The sequence below is a fragment of the Scyliorhinus canicula genome, chromosome 17 (assembly GCF_902713615.1).
Source record: "Scyliorhinus canicula chromosome 17, sScyCan1.1, whole genome shotgun sequence".
Classification (NCBI taxonomy): domain Eukaryota; kingdom Metazoa; phylum Chordata; class Chondrichthyes; order Carcharhiniformes; family Scyliorhinidae; genus Scyliorhinus; species Scyliorhinus canicula.
In genome coordinates this window covers 16667605-16686530 of record NC_052162.1, presented here as the reverse complement: position 1 = coordinate 16686530, position 18926 = coordinate 16667605, and the positions used below count along the sequence as shown (strand labels likewise).

The 18926-nt window shown below is 45.4% G+C and overlaps 1 protein-coding gene and 1 non-coding gene across 8 annotated transcripts in view; both read left to right on the top strand.

The window, feature by feature from the left end:
• The first annotated feature begins 41 nt into the window (after nucleotides 1-41).
• The window catches only part of mtmr1b (myotubularin related protein 1b), a 78700-nt gene continuing 59815 nt past the window's right edge, over nucleotides 42-18926 (top strand). For 2 of the 7 annotated variants that reach the window (XM_038774349.1, XM_038774347.1), the window contains exons 1-3: nucleotides 42-231; nucleotides 7977-8082; nucleotides 12427-12450. In XM_038774349.1, coding sequence (XP_038630277.1) covers nucleotides 137-231; nucleotides 7977-8082; nucleotides 12427-12450 — 225 coding nt within the window. In that variant the 5' untranslated portion in view covers nucleotides 42-136. Of the gene's footprint in view, nucleotides 232-7660; nucleotides 7781-7976; nucleotides 8083-12426; nucleotides 12451-18926 lie in introns of those variants that run through there. The other 5 variants (XM_038774350.1, XM_038774348.1, XM_038774353.1 and 2 more) reach the window with 3 other exon arrangements.
• LOC119952524 lies at nucleotides 7550-7717 on the top strand. The gene has a single exon (XR_005457888.1). It is a non-coding gene; the product is annotated as a U1 spliceosomal RNA (small nuclear RNA).

Here is an 18926-nt window from a genome sequence, read left to right as displayed (position 1 = left end):
CACATCCCCCACTCCCTCCCCCTCCACCCCCCACCTCCCCCACCCCCAGTCTCTCCCCCCGGCTGCTGGGACAGGAAGGCGGCTCCGGGGCTGGCGCGGCCCCGCGGGAGGAAGCCGGCGGCAGGAATCGGGCCCGATGGACAGAGTGGTCACTTCCGACAGCCTGGCCGCCAAGAAGCCGCCGCGACTGACCTCGGGCTCCGGGCAAGCGAGCGCCGAGTCGCCGGAGAGGTAGGGCGGCCGAGAACGGAGTGGGGGCCGCGGCCGGGAGCCGCCCCGCCGGCAGCACAGACCGGGGAACCCGGGAGGAGTGAGCTGGGGCCCCCGGTTAGACTGAGGCCCGGAGCCCCGGCCCCGGTTAGGGTGCGGTCCGGGGAATGGGGCCCGGAGCCCCGGTTAGACTGAGGCCCGGGGATGGGGCCCGGAGCCTCGGCCCCGGTTATACTGAGACCGGGGGATGGGGCCCGGAGCTCCGGTCCCGGTTAGAGTGGGGCCCGGAGCCCCAGTCCCGGTTAGGGTGCGGTCCGGGGGATGGGACCCGGGGCCCCGGTTAGACTGAGGCCCGGGGATGGGGCCCGGAGCTCTGGTCCCGGTTAGACTGAGGCCCGGGGATGGGGCCCGGAGCCTCGGCCCCGGTTAGATTGAGACCGGGGGATGGGGCCCGGAGCCCCGGTTAGACTGAGGCCCGGGGATGGGGCCCGGAGCTCTGGTCCCGGTTAGACTGAGGCCCGGGGATGGGGCCCGGAGCCCCGGTCCCGGTTAGACTGAGGCCCGGGGATGGGGCCCGGAGCCCCGGAGATTTGACAGCTCCACACTGGGGGCGTTTGTTTCTCTGACAGCTTTGTCTGAGGATAATTATCAGCTTCGGGTCAGTGAGATCTCTGAGAATAGAAAGTGAGGGTGTTGTGTGAAATGTGATTGAGAAAGTAGGAAGGAAGCAGCGGGGCTGATCCCAGAGCTGCAGAGCCAACCTCTGGTGTAGCTGGGCTGAAGGAGGCTCCTCCATGCTGGCTGGCTGCAATCCGAGCAGCAACTCTCTCTTTTGCCTCTGATACTTGGCCCACCGGATAAATAGTTGAAGGGGGAAGAAAGTTGACAGGAATATGAGGATAGAGCAGAGGGGAGTGGTTGGAGTTAATTGGATGATCCATCATTGGCCTGGCACAGTCTCGATGGGCTGACTGACATCCCTCTGTGCTGCTGGGCAACGCTGTGAGTGCCTGGGGCGGTGAGGGCGGCCTGGTGAGGGTGGCCCATTAGCACAGTGGTTAGCACCGGTGCTTCACAGCTCCAGGGTCCCAGATGCGGTTCCCGACTTGGGTCACTGCCTATGTGGATTCTGCACATTCTCCCCGTGTCGGGATGGGTTTCATAGAACATACAGTGCAGAAGGAGGCCATTCGGCCCATCGAGTCTGCATCGACCCACTTAAGCCCTCACTTCCACCCTATCCCCGTAACCCAATAACCCCATGGACTTTATGGACACTAAGGGCAATTAAGCGTGACCAATCCACCTAACCTGCACGTCTTTGGACTGTGGGAGGAAACCGGAGTTAGGTGGGGTTACGGGGATAGGGTAGAGGGATGGGCTTGGGTAGGTTGCCCTTTACAAGGGCCAGTGCAGACTCGATGGGCTGATTGGCCTCCTTTTCCACTGTAAATTCTACGTATCTATGATTGAGATTTGGGGACAATGCCACAAGTGGGCTGCTTGAATCTCGACCGGAGAGTTATTCCAGCCCTCTCTTTAAAACTGCCACATATCAGAGCATTTCAGAATACTGCAGATGAGGGCTCTGAGATCAGCAACTTTTCGAGGCTAACACGAGCGAGGGTCCAACAGTTATTTGTTAGCCAGGGAAATTGAAGCGGTGCCTGCATTTTCTGCTCAGTGGCAAGAGAATGCTCACATTGTTTCAATAATACATCTCTCTGTATGTAAAAACCTAACCATTTGCTTGCTGTTTGTTTTTCCTGCAGTTCAGTACTATTAAAGTGCAGTGCTAATAAATTATTTAGTAAAGTAAAGTCACCATAGTCCCAGATGACCATGGGCTGCTTTCCCCTTTGAGGGAGTGAGTTGACTGGTGGTGATTTAACCTGAGGATCAGCAAATCTTAGACGACGGGTAAGGTTGAGAAACGGGGCCTTCATGAATAACCTCAGCTGGTACAGGAATTGAACCTGTGCTGCTGGCCTCGCTCTGCATCACAGACCAGTTGTCCAGCCAATTGAGCTAAACCAGTGGCAAAATTCAGATATCTCTCTGAATTTTTATAAGTTGTATTGACTGGGAATTATACTAAAGATTTGGCAAAGTTGTTTCATAGATCATAGATGTTTACAGCATGGAAACCGGCCCTTCGGCCCAGCTTGTCCATGCTGCCCAGTTTCTATCACTAAGCTAGTCTCATTTGCCCGCATTTAGCCCATATCCCTCTATACCCACCCTGCCCATGTAACTGTCTAACTGCTTTTTAAAGGACAAAATCGTACCCGCCTCTACCACTGCCTCTGGCAGCCCATTCCACCTCCGGTATCTTTTGTATCTCTCCCCCTCTCACCTTAAACCTATGCCCTCTAGTTCTAGACTCCTCTACCTTTCGGAAAAGATGTCAACTATCTATCTTATCTATGCTCCTCAATATTTTATAAACCTCTATAAGATCAACCCTAACCCTACGCTCCAGAGAAAAAAGCCCCAGCCTACCAGCCTCTCCTTATAACTCAAGTCCTGGTAGCATCTCCTCTGTTAACAAAGAGCAAAATATTGGGATGCTGCAAATTTTTGTACCTAGATGAATGCCACATTAGGATATAGGAAATTAGTTGGTGTCCTGAAGTTCATTCGGTAAAGATTCATCGCAAATCTGGTGACTACAAAAATCCCATGCACGTGGGAAATATTCAGTAAAACTGTAGCAAAACTGGAACATAGATAATAATCTTTATTGTCACAAGTAGGCTTACATTAACTCTGCAATGACGTTACTGTGAAAAGCCCCAAGTCGCCACATTCCGGCGCATGTTCGGGTACACTGAGGGAGAATTCAGAATGCCCAAATTACCTTACAGCACGTCTTTTGGAACTTCTGGGAGGAAACCTGAGAACCTGGAGGAAACCCTATCTTTCATCGGCATTTCCCGATTGCGTTTACTCCTAATTGAGAGCTACTTAACTAAATTTATGGGATAATTGAGTGGTTTCGTTTTAGCAAAAAAACAGCTTTGAACTAACTGGACTGTGGTCTTAACCTGCATTTGCTTCACCAAATATAAAAATGTAACTATAAGGGAGGAGAGAGAGGCCTCCTCACTTAGTTCAATCACTGCATTATGCTCTTCCGGAGAGATTGTTATGATGCCTTGTGGCAAACCTGCCCTCAATGTTTTGGACAAGCCACAGTCACCGCTTAGGTTGATAAGAGAATAACAATCACAAATTTACAAATTTAAAAATCAGAGTAATCGAGTTGAATACTGGGTTGGGCCCGCTAATGATATGCAAATGGTGTTTTCTGTATGTGTGTTCTGGACCCCACTGTCGCTGCTGTCGAGGTGACGGAGAATTGCGATTTGGCGTCAAATCGGTGCCCGCCGCTATTTTTTCAGCGGAACCTATTCCCCGGCTAATCACGTTTCCCGATTTCAGCGTCAGCCAAAGGAGAATCCCGCCCAATGTATTTTCTGTTGCCTGGCAGTATTTTTCATCACGTTTGTGGATCTAAAATCCTTGACACAGGCCATTTGTTTTTCCTGATAAAGGCTGGGTTGGTTCCATTGAATGCGTCCATTTTATTGCGAGATGTACAAAACCAACAAAGTGCAATTGCTGAAAATCGGAAAGCAAAGCCAAAAAGACAGAGCAGACAAAAAGGGGTTCACGTTTCAGATGCTCAAAGCCCGACTGCTTCGATGAATTGATCTGTCCAAAATGCTAGCTTGTGCTCTCTGTACAGATGCCATTCACTCCTTGAATGTTTCCAGCATTTTATGTGGCTGTCTCTTTGATTGCTGGGTGAATCTGATTGCAAGGCAATTAAAAAAAATTATTTCATGGCATGTGGGTGAGGCTGGCAAGGTCAGCATTTGCTGCACATCCCTTTAACAAAGTGGTGGTTAGGGAATTTCAGAGAAATAGTTAAGAGTCCAGCACATTGCTGTGGGTCTGGAGCCACATGGAGGCCAGACCGGGTAAGGATGGCAGATTTCCTTCCTCAAAAGGACATTAGTGAATCAGATGGACATCTTATGACAATTGATGATAGTTTCATGGTCTGAGACTATTACTGAGACGAGCTTTCAATTCCAGTTTTAAAAAAAATCTATCAATTGAATTTAAACTCCCATCGGCTGCCATGGTAAATTCTATGATAATCTGTAAATTCTATGGTGGCGTTTGACCCCATTTACCCAGAGCATTAACCTGGATCTCTGGATTACTAATCCAATGATATTATCCCATACCGGGACCAAGGATCTCACGCTGGAAGCCCGGCCTGCCAAGAGCTGCTGGCCCATCAGAGGCCGGCAGTTCTATTGAATGACAATACCATTGGGGTCAGGCCCAGGTCACAGGTGAGTGAAAGCAGGAAGGGGTTTGCAAAGTGGGGTGGTGGGGAAATGGTTCATCAACTAGGGCAGTGGTTGTGGAGGGGGGGGGGGGGGGGGGGGGGTTGGTTCTCAGTATCCCTCCCCTACCTGATGCTATGTCTCTAAATCAAGCACTAAGTGCCTGACAACAAGGGACCCGTTTTGGAGCCAGTAAGCAACTATTCTTGTTTTCTTACGGGCCTCGGTTGGGAGTAGGCCGTCCATGGGCCTTTGGTGAAAGATTGGGACTAGCGCTTTCAAAGAGCCGACACAGGCAAAATGGGCTGACCACAGGCAACAATGGGCTGAATGGCCTCCTTCAATGCTGTTCTATCATTCTATGATTGGATTGAATTGGATTTGTTTATTGTCACGTGTACCGAGGTACAGTGAAAAGTATTTTTTTGCGAGCAGCTCAACAGATCATTAAGTACATGGGAAGAAAAGGGACTAAAAGAAAATACATAATAGGGCAACACAAGGTATACAATGTAACTACATAGGCACCGGCATCAGATGAAGCATACAGGGTGTAGTGTTAATGAGGTCAGTCCATAAGAGGGTCATTTAGGAGTCCGGTAACAGCAGGGAAGAAGCTGTTTTTGAGTCTGTTCGTGCGTGTTCTCAGACTTCTGTATCTCCTGCCCGATGGAAGAAGTTGGAAGAGTGAGTAAGCTGGGTGGGAGGGGTCTTTGATTATGGGTAGGTCTTTGATTTGGGCAGAACGGTAGCATGGTGGTTAGCATAAATGCTTCACAGCTCCAGGGTCCCAGGTTCGATTCCCGGCTGGGTCACTGTCTGTGTGGAGTCTGCACGTCCTCCCCGTGTGTGCGTGGGTTTCCTCCGGGTGCTCCGGTTTCCTCCCACAGTCCAAAGATGTGCTGGTTAGGTGGATTGGCCATGCTAAATTGCCCGTAGTGTCCTTAAAAGTAAGGTTGGGGGGGGGGTTGTTGGGTTACGGGTATAGGGTGGATACGTGGGTTTGAGTAGGGTGATCATTGCTCGGCACAACATCGAGGGCCGAAGGGCCTGTTCTGTGCTGTACTGTTCTATGTTCTATGTTCTATTATGCTGCCTGCTTTCCCCAGGCAGCGGGAGGTGTAGGTGGAGTCAATGGATGTGAGCCAGGTTTGTGTGATGGACTGGGCTGTGTTCACGACTCTCTGAAGTTTCTTGCGGTCCTGGGCCGAGCAGTTGGCGTACCAGGCTGTGATGCAGCCAGATAGGATGCTTTCTATGGTGCATCTGTAAAAGTTGCTAAGGGTTAATGTGGACATGCCAAATTTACTTAGTTTCCAGAGGAAGTATAGGCGCTGTTGTGCTTTCTTGGTGGTAGCGACGACGTGGGTGGACCAGGACAGATTTTTGGAGATGTGCACCCCTAGGAATTTGAAACTGCTAACCATCTCCACCTCGGCCCCGTTGATGCGGACAGGGGTGTGTACAGTACTTTGCTTCCTGAAGTCAATGACCAGCTCTTTAGTTTTGTGGCATTGAGGGAGAGATTGTTGTCGCTGCACCACTCAACTAGGTTCTCTATCTCCCTCCTGTATTCTGACTCATCGTTATTCGAGATCCGGCCCACTATGGTCGTATCGTCAGCAAACATCTAGATGGAGTTGGAACCAAATTTTGCCACGCAGTCGTGTGTGTACAGGGCGTAGAGTAGGGGGCTAAGTACGCAGCCCTGCGGGCCCCCGGTATTGAGGACTATTGTGGAGGACGTGTTGTTGTTCATTCTCACTGATTGTGGTCAGTTCTATGAACTGACAATGTAGACTTATCATTCTTTGGATATGCCACAGGCAGAAAGTTGGGCTTACAGTGCGACCAGTTGAAATAAATGTTTTATGTCCATATTTATAATAGAAATATTAATATAGGGATAGAATGTGTTATGGGAGAGGTGTTATCAGAACCCCAAAATGTATCATGGAGTTCAACCAACCCCCACCTTTAATGGATTGTTGCTTTTGAAGCACATGACTTGTTCCCCAGGTGTACTATTACAATTATGGACACGTGGTTTTTAAAACAAAACAATGTTTATTCCATGAACTCAAATGAACCTTTTAAATAAACATTGGATCTCTTAACACCCCTTACTTCAAAGATAACCCCGAAAATAATACAACACTAAATAATCCTGCAAACTGTTCCTTTACACATCCAAAAGACTTAACAAATCCTTCAAATAGAAGCACATTAGATTTATATTCAATACTGAGACCTTTTTACAATTCCGATTTCACCAAAGGATTAAGAGATGGTCCTTCATGTCAGAGATCATCAGCAATGCAGCTCACAGCCACACCCAAGCTTTCTTCAAACTGAAACTAAAAAACTCCCAAAAAGCAGAAGTGAGCTCAGCTCCCACCCCCCTATGACATCACTTCAGTAATATGATTAGCTTCATTTCTTAAAGGTACATTTCTTAAACATCCAATTCTTAAAGGCACTCTCACATGACAAACGTATGATACTTAAAATGGGTCTGTAATACCTGTGTATGCCCTGGACCAATTATCTCCTTAACCCTCCTCCATCTGAGGATCACTCTTGGTCTTTGCTGCACATTGTGGAAATCGGCTATCATTTGACAAACTCTTTATTTTTTGCAAACTTAATTATTGTTGTAAGTATAACTTTATATGGTGTCGCAATTAAAAAGAAAAATAAGAAAACAAATCATTTGAAATATGTAGACAAACTGTCCAGCCACAAAACATTCCGGACACAGTGTGTCCAACCTCTTAATTGAGGTGCATGGCATCTTACCCAGTATTTACTTAACAACAATAAGTTGTCGTCTTTTGGCCTTAGAAGGATATATACTTAAAGCAAGACAACAATGCACTGTGGCTTACTTGCTGTGTTGCCACCCTAATAAAGCTGAGTTACTTAGAGCAGTGCGACAGCAGATAATATATAATTATCTGTTATGGCACTGTGCACTAGTTGCCTGGCGGGGGAGAGACAATGATCATGAGGGTTTGTTCTCCCAGGACGAGGCTATCCCGTTGCACCCTGGGTGTGCTGATGTCTTCAATGTTCCCAAATGCAGAATGCTTGACTGCAGAATTTGTGGTGTATGAAATGAAAAACACGCACAAATGTTCTTTGCCCAACCTCTGATGTACAGTCCCTCTCTGCCTACACTTATCATAGTTTGCTGCCTATGTCAGGTAAATGGGGCTCAACCATTTGCAGTTATCATAGCAGCCAGTTTCATAGATGCCGGTTATAACATGTTAAGTGTGTTGGGTATTTCGGGCAATCCAGTAAAGTGTCCAAATGGCATTAACACTGACGCGTGAGGACATTGGGTTTTAATTAGTGACTGTTGTCGATGGAGTCTGACGTTCCCTCCTGTTTATCCAGCCCTGCAGGATCTCATGTTGAATGGTGTAAACAGCTCATAGCTGCTACTATCTCAACTCAGCTTTCAACTACAACAGTGCCAGACGCCATCACCAAAGATTATAAGGTAAGCGATGTTAATTTAAAACCTTCCACACTCCCAGCCTTAGAATCTGCTTCCTTCAGTAACACACTCTTGTTCATTTGCCTCCTCTTCAGATTTCCCCCAGGCCACTGCCATGTTCACCAGCTGAGATTTTGTGCGTCTATCTCTGCGACAACTAGGAATTGTGTGAGGGTAACTCCTGAATTATCCCTCCCTCTGGTTAAGCATCTCTTTCACAGCCTCCCCCACGCCACCCGATAATTTAGTCATTAGGGAGCTCAGTGTGGAGTGTGATGAATGTTGTTTCACTCTGGTGTAAATATACCCAATGTATTACGGCACTGGCCAGCTTTGTGTACAATAAACAAAGTGGTGAAAATAATGTGTTTCCTGCACAAACCTGCACAAATGCTGAATACGTTAAAGTAACTAACTGGTGGGATATGCAGATTATTCTGCACATTATAGATTAATGTGCAGTAGTTTGGCTTATTGGTGAATGTGGTGTAGTAGCAGGTCCTTGAGGACAAGGAACTTAACAGGGTTACAGACAAAATGTGGGACAAAGAAAATTTTCAAAGAGGCACAACTGGCTGAATGGTCATCTATGCTGTAACTTTCTTGACTCCGAAGTAGTATAATCAATGAAGGGCCACCTAATCTAATCCCTTACACAGGAGGCTATAGAATAACAAGATTGAAGGATCTAACCTGGGCACAGCTGATAGTTCAAACAAACTATTGAGTTGAGAGGATCAAAGAGTCCCTTTTACCTTGGGTGTCTCGGCTATGAACATTTTTCATGTATTATTTGTTACCTGTGTAATTCTCAACCTGCAGGTGATTCAAACACTGTGCGGGCACATAATCAGCTGATATCGCATATGGACTGTCAGCTATCATCTCCTTTGACTGAACAGGGACTGATGGTCTTGAATCCTGATCTAAACCTGTCAAGTTATTCAATAAATATACAGTTGAGAGCTCAGATTACTTGGGTTTCAGCACTATAGAAGTAAATGTGCAGAAATCTTGCAACAGAGTCTGTTGCTTGGCAAGAAGTTTTACTGTGATACCTGGTTTGAGATACCAATTATCTTTACAACAAGCACTTTCCATCTAAAGCCGTTAACATTTATTCCTGAACTTCTGTATCTTTATATTTATGTCTGTTGTTGTGTTCTGATGATTTCTTAATGAATGTTCTCTCCTCTCATTCTCTTTTGAATAGATGGACACACTTTATTTTCTGATGCTCTTGGTGTTTTGTGCAATATATATCTATTGTGTACTGTCCAACACTCGATCTTAGACTCATTCTGTACTGCCTGGCTCAATTGCAGTTTCACATTGTCTTTCATGCCATTTGACTTATCATTCACCTTTGTGGTTTGTCTCCAACCTTCACCTGAATTTTTTTCTGTCAATCTCTAATGCTGCCGTTCCTATAAGTTTACAGATTCCCATAATAAACCTGGATTACACCCATGCAACTTCTTGCAAAGACCATATTTTTAAATCCTGATTTCCCCATTGTACTTGCCCTAATGAGTCCACTCTCTGTACTGGAGATTCTGAAATCCCGTATTTTTCTAGCAGCCAAGGCTTCCCCTCCCATGATGGTCACGAGCATCTCTGCTGGCATCCATTCTATTTCCTGAGCCACCCCAGTCTCTTCAACTATTTTGTTTAATGCAAATAAATAAGTAAACAAAATCAAATGAAGTGAGGGACAAATTAAAGGGACAGCCCCTTAAAGGGAAACTGCCTTAAACAAAAACGAATCACAAATAAAACTTTAAAAAAATTTTTTAGACTACCCCATTATTTTTTCCAATTTAGCATGGCCAATCCACCTACCGTGCACATTTTTGGGTTGTGCAAACTCCACATAGACAGTGACCCGGGGCAGGAGCGAACCTGGGTCTTCAGCGCCGCAGGCAGCAGTGCTAAACGCTGCACCACTGTGCCACCCCATCACAAACGAAACTTTAAAAAATAAAATAAAATAATAAATTTAGTGTTTTCCAGTTAGGGGCAGTTTAGCGTGGCCAATTCACCTATCCTGCACATCTTTGGGATGTGGGGGTGAGACACACGCAAACACGGGGAGAATCACAAATGATACTTAACCATTAAACCAAAATGTCATTAATGGGATCAGCATGTGGTGCCCAACGGGCACGAAATGCCTCTAGGGTGCCCGTGGACACCGCATGCTCCCTCGAATGTAGCCACGGAAGTGGGACAGTCGGGTCGGCGGACAACCCCTCGATCGTAAACACTTATCCCTAATCATCAGCTCCACCAGCTGCTACATTCACAGATCATTTTCTGCAATTCTGCCATTTTCAGCAAGATCCCACTACCAGGCAGTATTATCCCCTCCCTTACAACCCCTTCCCTTGTCCACTTTGCAGTGCCAGTGTTACCTCCAGGATATCCTCATTCTTCTCCACTGTGTAACTACAGATGCGACAGCTATTCATTTATGCTCCCTATTGTTCAATTCCCCGAGCCTTCTATATGAAACAGCAATCTTTGCATTGTTTCTTCAATTTAATGTAACGGACTTGCTGCCTGTGGTGCTTCTCCTCTGTACTTTTATTGTTTCCACTGTTCCGCCCTATTTTTCCTGTCTCTTCAATCTAAACAGCTTATTTATCTTTTCCCAGTTCTGACCCAGGGTGTTCATCTGGAATAGTAACGTGTCTTTTTTCTTTATAGATTCTGATTGACCTGCTCTGTATTTTTAGCATTGTCTGTTTTTAATTTCTAATTTCCAGCATTTACTTATGTCATTACTCTTGTCTCCTGGCAATGAGTTGACCGCACGCTCAGTGACAGACTCTAGCACCTGTACACTCAGACAGGTTCCTCTGGCTGACTGCTGTAGCTGACGGAGTAGAACGTAGTACACGTTCTTCCCATTGTTTTGACACAGTAATGGCACTTTCTTAGTGAGATGGCCGATGCCCCATCTCTGCTGATATTGGCTCTGCTGCCAAATTCAAGCATTCCGTTTTTGAAGCATCCTTCAAATCAGGAGTTGGGTCATGTGAATAGGTAAATGATGTTCCTAACCCCTGTTAAAGAACCCTTTTAACAAATTAGGCACTGATGATTGGCGCAGGCTTCGGGCGTAATCCATTTAGGAATCATTAGTGATCCCAAAACAAAGCAAATTATTCTTATTTTTCTGAATGATGCACCTTCCTGTGGGGGGAGCAGAAGTGCTTCACTGAGCCCACAGCAGCTGCAATCATTTGCCCCCTATCTCAGCTCTCGCCTCATCCTAGCCCAGCCCTCCCATGACTCCCACCACCCTAAATTCCCAGGATTTACATGAGGGCCTCTATCACCGAGGCAGATTTCCTGATGTGTACCATTGGGTGAGTTGCCCCTGATGATTTCACCAATTGCACACCTTAGTTATTCAGATGATAGGGCCTCCTGCTGCAGGCACGTGATGCCTCTGTAGGTCTAAGCCTAGACCTGTAAACAGGTAGAGACCTATTGCAGTTTCTTTCCACTCTCCTCATGATGTCCCGCTTGGCAGCCTATCTCTGGGCTGCCATAACTCTTCATTTGCACAGATTGAGGGCTCAGGATTGTAACTACAGAGCTGAGGAACGATGAATAAAAGTGGCCACACCACTTTTGTGTCTGCCTGAGGAGGACTTAACTTGAGCTTTGTGAGCAGTTGGAAGCTGTTTGGGAGGAGTGTGATTGGGGCCCATGAGATGTAACATCAAAGGTTTTGCCCTGTTACTGCAGTTCCATTTCTTTAACCGTTCATTTTCTGTTTGGCTGAATAGGAAACCCGCTCCCAAGCTTCTGGCAATGCTGCTGCTGGAAGGAGAACAAGAGCAGCAGCAAGTGGCTTCTGACTTGTGCTTAGTGTTCACCATCAGGAACTCCCTGTACAGGGAATTGCAAACAACAGGCCACATCCTGTCTCTCTCTCTCTCTCTCTCTCTTACAGTGCCTTCGAGTACTGCTGTATTTAAGCATTGTGTTAACCCTGTTCACATGCCGCTGGGAAAGCTGTGTGATTGCAGTGCTCATCAGGACTACCACAGATCAAAAGGAGTACAGCTATGCATCATGCTCTTGTCTTCACTACTAGATTTTATTTAATCCTGCAGGCCCCTTCTGAATTATTTATGCTAAATCAATGACTATAGTACAAAAGCTGCCAAGAAGCTGGAGAGTTACATTGTGGATTTCACTGCATAGACCTGAACAATGTCATTTTACTTCTCATGTTGGTTGATTGTGATGAGCAGGATTCAATGTTGGAAGAGATGACCGGCATACCAAGCTTCTTTTATTGATTTCTTGTTAATGTATTTTAACTAACAGGTTTTCAGGAGGCCTGATCTAAGGGTAAGGATGAAACAAATCAGGAACATAGGCTTATTTTCTTTCCCGTTTGTCTCTTGTACTCTGATGCAAAGCTTCCAGCGTGTGTTTGGCCTCATGTTCCCTGTTTGTTTTAGTGTCAGTGTGACTTTCACATGTTTCGCCGCCTCTTATTGAAGTGGGATTTTCGACTTGTGCAATGCTTATTAAAAATGCCAGTTATCAAGTTGATGTGTGTGCAGCTCTTGTGGTGACTGGCAGGGTAAGGAGTTTGTTCTCATGCAGTGTTATCTCAGTTCCAAGCACGTAACTTTGTAGCAGATCTCAACTATCCCCTTGTCCCTTAAATCGAAGCTTGTCGCTCTGGTGAGAATCGGCTAGAACATATCATTCCCAAATCATTTTCCAAATCTCTCTGAATTATGCAACATTGCTTGTGTCAACTGCTGTTTAAACAATTGTGGAGCAATTTAAATTGTGCAATTTCAAATGTCTGTGTGTGTGTGGGCAACCACTCTTCAAGCCAAACACAGCTCCATGAGCCACACCGAAAATACTGACACAGGCTTGATGACAACGCCAAATTAAGGGCATATGTTTAAAAAAAAATTTTAAAAACATAAATTTAGAGTACCCAATTCTTTTTTTCCCAATTAAGGGGCAATTTAGCATGGCCAATCCACCTACTCTGCACATCTTTTTGGGTTGTGGGGGTGAGACCCATGCAGACATGGGGAGAACGTGCAAACTCCACATGGACAGTGACCCGGGTCACTTGTCGTATGAGGAACAGTTGAGGACTCTGGGTCTGTACTCTTTGGAGTTTAGAAGAATGAGAGGGGGTCTTGTTGAAACTTACAGGATACTGCGAGGCCTGAACAGAGTAGATGTGGAGAGGATTTTTCCACTTGTAGGAAAAACTAGAACCAGAGGACACAATCTCAGTCTAAAGGGACGATCCTTTAAAGCAGAGATGAGGAGGAATTTCTTCAGCCAGAGGGTGGTGAATCTGTGGAACTCTTTGCTGCAGAAGGCTGTGGAGGCCAAATAAGTGAGTGTCTTTAAGACACAGATAGATAGCTTCTGGATTAGTAGGGGATCAGCGGTTATGGGGAGAAGGCAGGAGAATGGAGATGAGAAAAATATCAACCATGATTGAATGGCGGAGAAGACTTGATGGGCCGTGTGTCCTAATTCTGCTTCTATGTCTTATGGTCTATGGTCCTCGGTGCCGTGATGCAGCAGGAAGGACATATGGTCAACCCTGAGAAAGACAGTGACAAAATGTAAGAAGACGGTAATTATTCTGTAGAATGGATGTGCAGTCGCCAAATGAATTTCAGTGTATAAGATGAGATATATAAGTCCCGAAAGAAGTGCTTGTTAGGTGTGTTGGACATTCTGAATTCTCCCTCAGCGTACCCGAACAGGCGCCGGAGTGTGGCGACTAGGGCATTTTCACAGTAACTTCATTGTAGTGTTAATGTAAGCCTACTTGTGACAATAATAAAGATTATTATTAGTATTAGATGCTGCATTTTGTTGGAAAGAAAACGGAGGTCATGTGCTCCTTGGAAAATAGTGTGGACTCCAAATTATAGAAAGCACTTGAGATGAATTACTGGGATGATACAAGAAAGGAGACATCGAAAAGATGGGTTGAGGAGTCACTTTGAGTAAGATTATGAAAGGGATTGATAACGTTGACAAATGAAAGATGATTCCACTTGTGGGAAAACCAGAACAAGGGGCCATACATGTAAGCCAGCAATTGATAAATCAAATCGGGAATTCGGGAGAAACATCCTCATCCGGTGTTGTGGGATTATTATTGGTATTAGATGCTGCATTTTGTTAGAAAGAAAATGGAGGTAATGTGCTCCTTGGAAAATAATCGAAATGGGGTAGAAGAGTAAAGATATCACTGGATTTGGACACACAAATCACTAAAACTAGGCACAGTTCAATAAGACCTTTAACATAGCAAAGCATGGGCGCTCATTTCTAGAAGAATGGAATTCATAAACAGAGAAACTGTTGTCAAAAAATGGACAAATAGGACCAAATAACCTGTCTGGTGCTGTTGTTTTATGTTAAATCTCTTCAAATATTGACACTGTCCTGTGATCCACATTGAAAATATTGACACCCTCCTGGTGATAGTCTCTCCAGATAGTGACGTTTGTAGAAATTGGATTGGATTGGATTTGTTCATTGTCACGTGTACCGAGGTACAGTGGAAATTATTTTTCTGCGAGCAGCTCAAACAGATCATTAAGTACTTGAAAAGAAAGTAAAATAAAAAGAAAATACATAATAGGGCAACACAAGGTACACAATGTAAATACATAGACACAGGCATCGGGTGAAGCATACAGGAGTGTAGTATTAATCAGATCAGTTCATAAGAGGGTTGTTTAGGAGTCTGGTAACAGTGGGGAAGAAGCTGTTTTTGAATCTGTGCGTGTTCTCAGACTTTTGTATCCTGCAAGAAATATTTACGCACTGCCCAGGACCCCCTCTCCAAGTATTGATGCAATACAATGAAATCAACCAACAATGAGACCTGGGGAGTATGTGCGCTAGTTGTTGGGCCTGAAGAGAAAGTGATTAAAAAAGCCTACGGGAAATTGATGCATAAAGTACAAAAGATCGGAAGTTATTGTAAACATTTCTAAAACACTGATTCAGCCTCAACTGAACTGCACAACTCAAGATACAGTTGTTTCGGAAGAATGATGATGCCAAATAGATTTATTAGAATGGGTAGCATGGTGATAGTGGTTAGCACTGCTGCCTCACAGTGCCAGGGACCTGGGTTCAATTCCAGCCTTGAGTGACTGACTGGAGATTGCACTTCCTGTGGGTTTCCTCCAGGTGCTCCAATTCTTCCCCACAGTTCAAAGATGTGCAGGTTAGGTGGATTGGGCACGCTAAATTGCCCCAAAGTGTCCAGAATTGTGCAGGTTAGGTGGCATTATGGGGAGGGGGGGGGGGGTGCAGGTAGGGTGTTCTTTCAGAGGGTTGTGCAGACTTGATAGGTCGAATGGTCTCCTGTACTGTAAGGAATTCTATGGCTTCAGGGATGAGCGACTTGAGATACATGAATAGATTATTGAAGCTGGAGGTGTTCTCCTTCGAGAAGAGAAGGTTGCAGAAGATTTGTAGACGTATTCAAAATTGTGTGAGGTCTAGATAGGATTTAAAAATTTGTTCGTGGCCATCGCTGGCTGGGCCAGCTTTTATTATCCATCCCTAATTGTCAGTAAAGAGTCAAAGCACATTGCTGTGGAGTCTGGAATCACATGTAGGCCAGACAATGACAAGATTTCCTTCCCTAAAGGACATTATTGAACCAGATGGATTATTGACGACAACCGACAATGGTTTCATGGTCATCATTAGACTTTTAATTCGAGATTTTTATTGAATTCAAATTTCAGCATTTGTAGTGGCGGGATTTGAACATGGGTCTCTGGTTTACTAGTCCAGTGACAATACCACTACGCCACCGCCTCTCCCTACAGAGTAGATGGAGAGAACCTGTTCCTACTAACAGAAGGGTCCAGAACCAGAGGGCGCTGAGATAAAGTATTCACCTGGTAAAAGAACCAAAGGCGACACGAGGAAAAATGATTTCAGGCGGCGAGTGGTTCGGATCTGGAATGTACTGCTTGACAGGGTGATGGAGAGAGATTCAGGCGACACTTTCTGAAGAGAAGTACTTGAAAGGAAAAAGGAATCAGGGCTATGGTTAAAGGACGGGGCACTGCAGCCTCATGGTCCTGAGGTCCCAGGTTCGATCCCGGCCCTGGGTCACTGTCCGTGTGGAGTTTGCACATTCTCCCCGTGTTTGCGTGGGTTTCGCCCCCACAACCCAAAGATGTGCAGGGTAGGTGGATTGGCCCCTTAATTGGAAAAATGAATAGGGTACTCTAAATTTATTTTTTAAAAAGCAGTGCTAACCACTGTGCCACCATGCCGCCCTAGATTTTTGCATCCTAATGGAGAATTGTATTTGTTGTATCTAAATAATAATTATAATAATAATCTTTATTGTCACAAGTAGGCTTAATTTAACACTGCAATGAAGTTACTGTGAAAAGCCCCTAGTCGCACCATTCTGTTTGGATACATGAAGGGAAAATTCAGAATGTCCAAATTACCTAAGTGCCAGCACATGCCAAACTACAATACTGTGTATTGTGTTAGGTGATTTGGACATTCTGAATTCTCCTTCTGTGTACCTGAACCTGTGGTTTCTAAATAATAATTATGAAAAATGAAAATCGCTTATTGTCACGAGTAGGCTTCAAATGAAGTTACTGTGAAAAGCCCTTAGTCGCCACATTCCGGCGCCTGTTCGGGGAGGCTGGTACGGGAATTGAACCGTGCTGCTGGCCTGCCTTGGTCTGCTTTCAAAGCCAGCGATTTAGCCCAGTGTGCATGTATAATACAGTGTTAATGTAAGCCTACTTGTGACACTATTGAAGATTATTATTATGATTGTTAGTGACAGCCCTGAGACAGTAGTGTCCTCCAGCCCTGTAAGTAAAAGGATCTGGCACACATAGGGTTAATGTGCGACTGAGTACATTAATTGGGGGAAATCAAAACTTTTTAAACCCAGCTAAAGGCAAGCAAAAGCTGGCCTATTTACAAGTATAGCAGCAATGTCTGCAAAGTCAATGAATTTGCGACTTTAAACATAAACGCTGAGCAAGAGAACGGCCCGATCGGCATTGTAGCGGAGCCCCCCCAAAACTGACCAGAGCGGGGCAATTGCATTGTCTTCAAGTGAACAGTTATGCGGGCAGCACGGTGGCGCAGTGGGTTAGCCCTGTTGCCTCACGGCGCAGAGGTCCCAGAGTCGATCCTGGCTCTGGGTCACTGTCCGTGTGGAGTTTGCACATTCTCCCCGTGTTTGCGTGGGTTTCGCCCCCACAACCCAAAGATGTGCAGGGTAGGTGGATTGGCCACGCTAAATTGGCCCTTAATTGGAAAAAATGAATTGGGTACTCTAAATTTTTTTTTTAAAGTGAACAGTTACGCCATCTTGAAACTCTTGAAGCTTTGAAAACAGTACCGACACTTTAAATACTGCAACCATGGCTCGGAAGTCCACACTCCCAAATCAATTCGGACTAATCCAAGGGCGCAGATCGATCAAATAATTGGGGGTTTTGGAGGAAAAGATTCCTAAGATACAGCATTACTTCGGGTTTAAACAAAAAGTCAGAAGTAGAACAGCTGAACACATTACTTGGTTGGGCTGATTACAGAAGGCATTACTGCAAGACAGGGAATCAAATTTTAAGAAGTATTAAAATCTTTCAACATTTATTTCAGTCTAAGAAGCAATAAAATACTCGAGAACTAAATTTAACAAGTGGGTCCAGCAGACAGGAGAATCTGCCGAATCATTCATCAATGATCTGTGATCTGTACAGGATGGCAAACAGTTACAAATATGGAGACTTAAATTCAGAACTCGTCAGAGACAGGACAGTGGTAGGAGCAGCAGACGACTGACTTGCTGACCTGCAAAATAAGAAAGATTTAACCCTGGAAAAGGCAATCCTGATGTTTAGAAAGTCAGAGCTCCATGAGCAGCACAGAAACATTTTAAGGTGATTAAATAAACCACGGTGCCAAGGCCAATCCACAGTTGAGCTAGTTTAAAAAAAAAAAATTTTTAAGTGCCCAATTCATTTTCTTTCATCTAAGGGACAATTTTAGCGTGGCCAATCCACCTAGCCTGCACTACTTTGGGTTGTGGGGGTGAGACCCACGCAGACACTGGGAGAATGTGCAAACTTCACATGGACAGTGACCCTGGGATCAAACCTGGGTCCTCGGCGCTGTGAGGCAGCAGTGCTAACCACTGTGCCACTGTGCCGCCCCACAGTTCAGCTAGTTATGCAACAAAAACACAAGGACACTCCAGGCTAATGGAAATGATATCCAAAGCGGCCAACAGAGTGATCATTCCAATACTGTGGAGCCAAGCGTCCACACAGCTGAGATCAGTGTCCTACAACCTCAGCCCAATGCTTTCAGTTCAACAGGATTGGATACTATGGCAACCGGTGCAGGGCACAAACTGAAACTGGTAGCAATAATGTAGTAATGACAATGTAAAGGTATGACAGTAAATTATTAAGTTATTGGATAGGCACATGGAGCACACCAGAATGACAGGGAGTGGGATAGCTTGATCTTGGTTTCGGACAAAGCTCGGCACAACATCGAGGGCCGAAGGGCCTGTTCTGTGCTGTACTGTTCTATGTTCTATGTCTATAAGATGAACTGTAATCACTTGAACTAAATTGGACAATGACTTGGGGGAAGGTATAGTATAAGGGTCTTCTACATAAAGGGCTGATGTGGGACTGACTACAGCACCGTCCACATGGTCAGTCCAGTGTTGGACAGAGCCATGTGTACCAGCAAGCCTGGAGACAGCTCCTAGTTCGCACCCGTTACTATATACTTGTAAA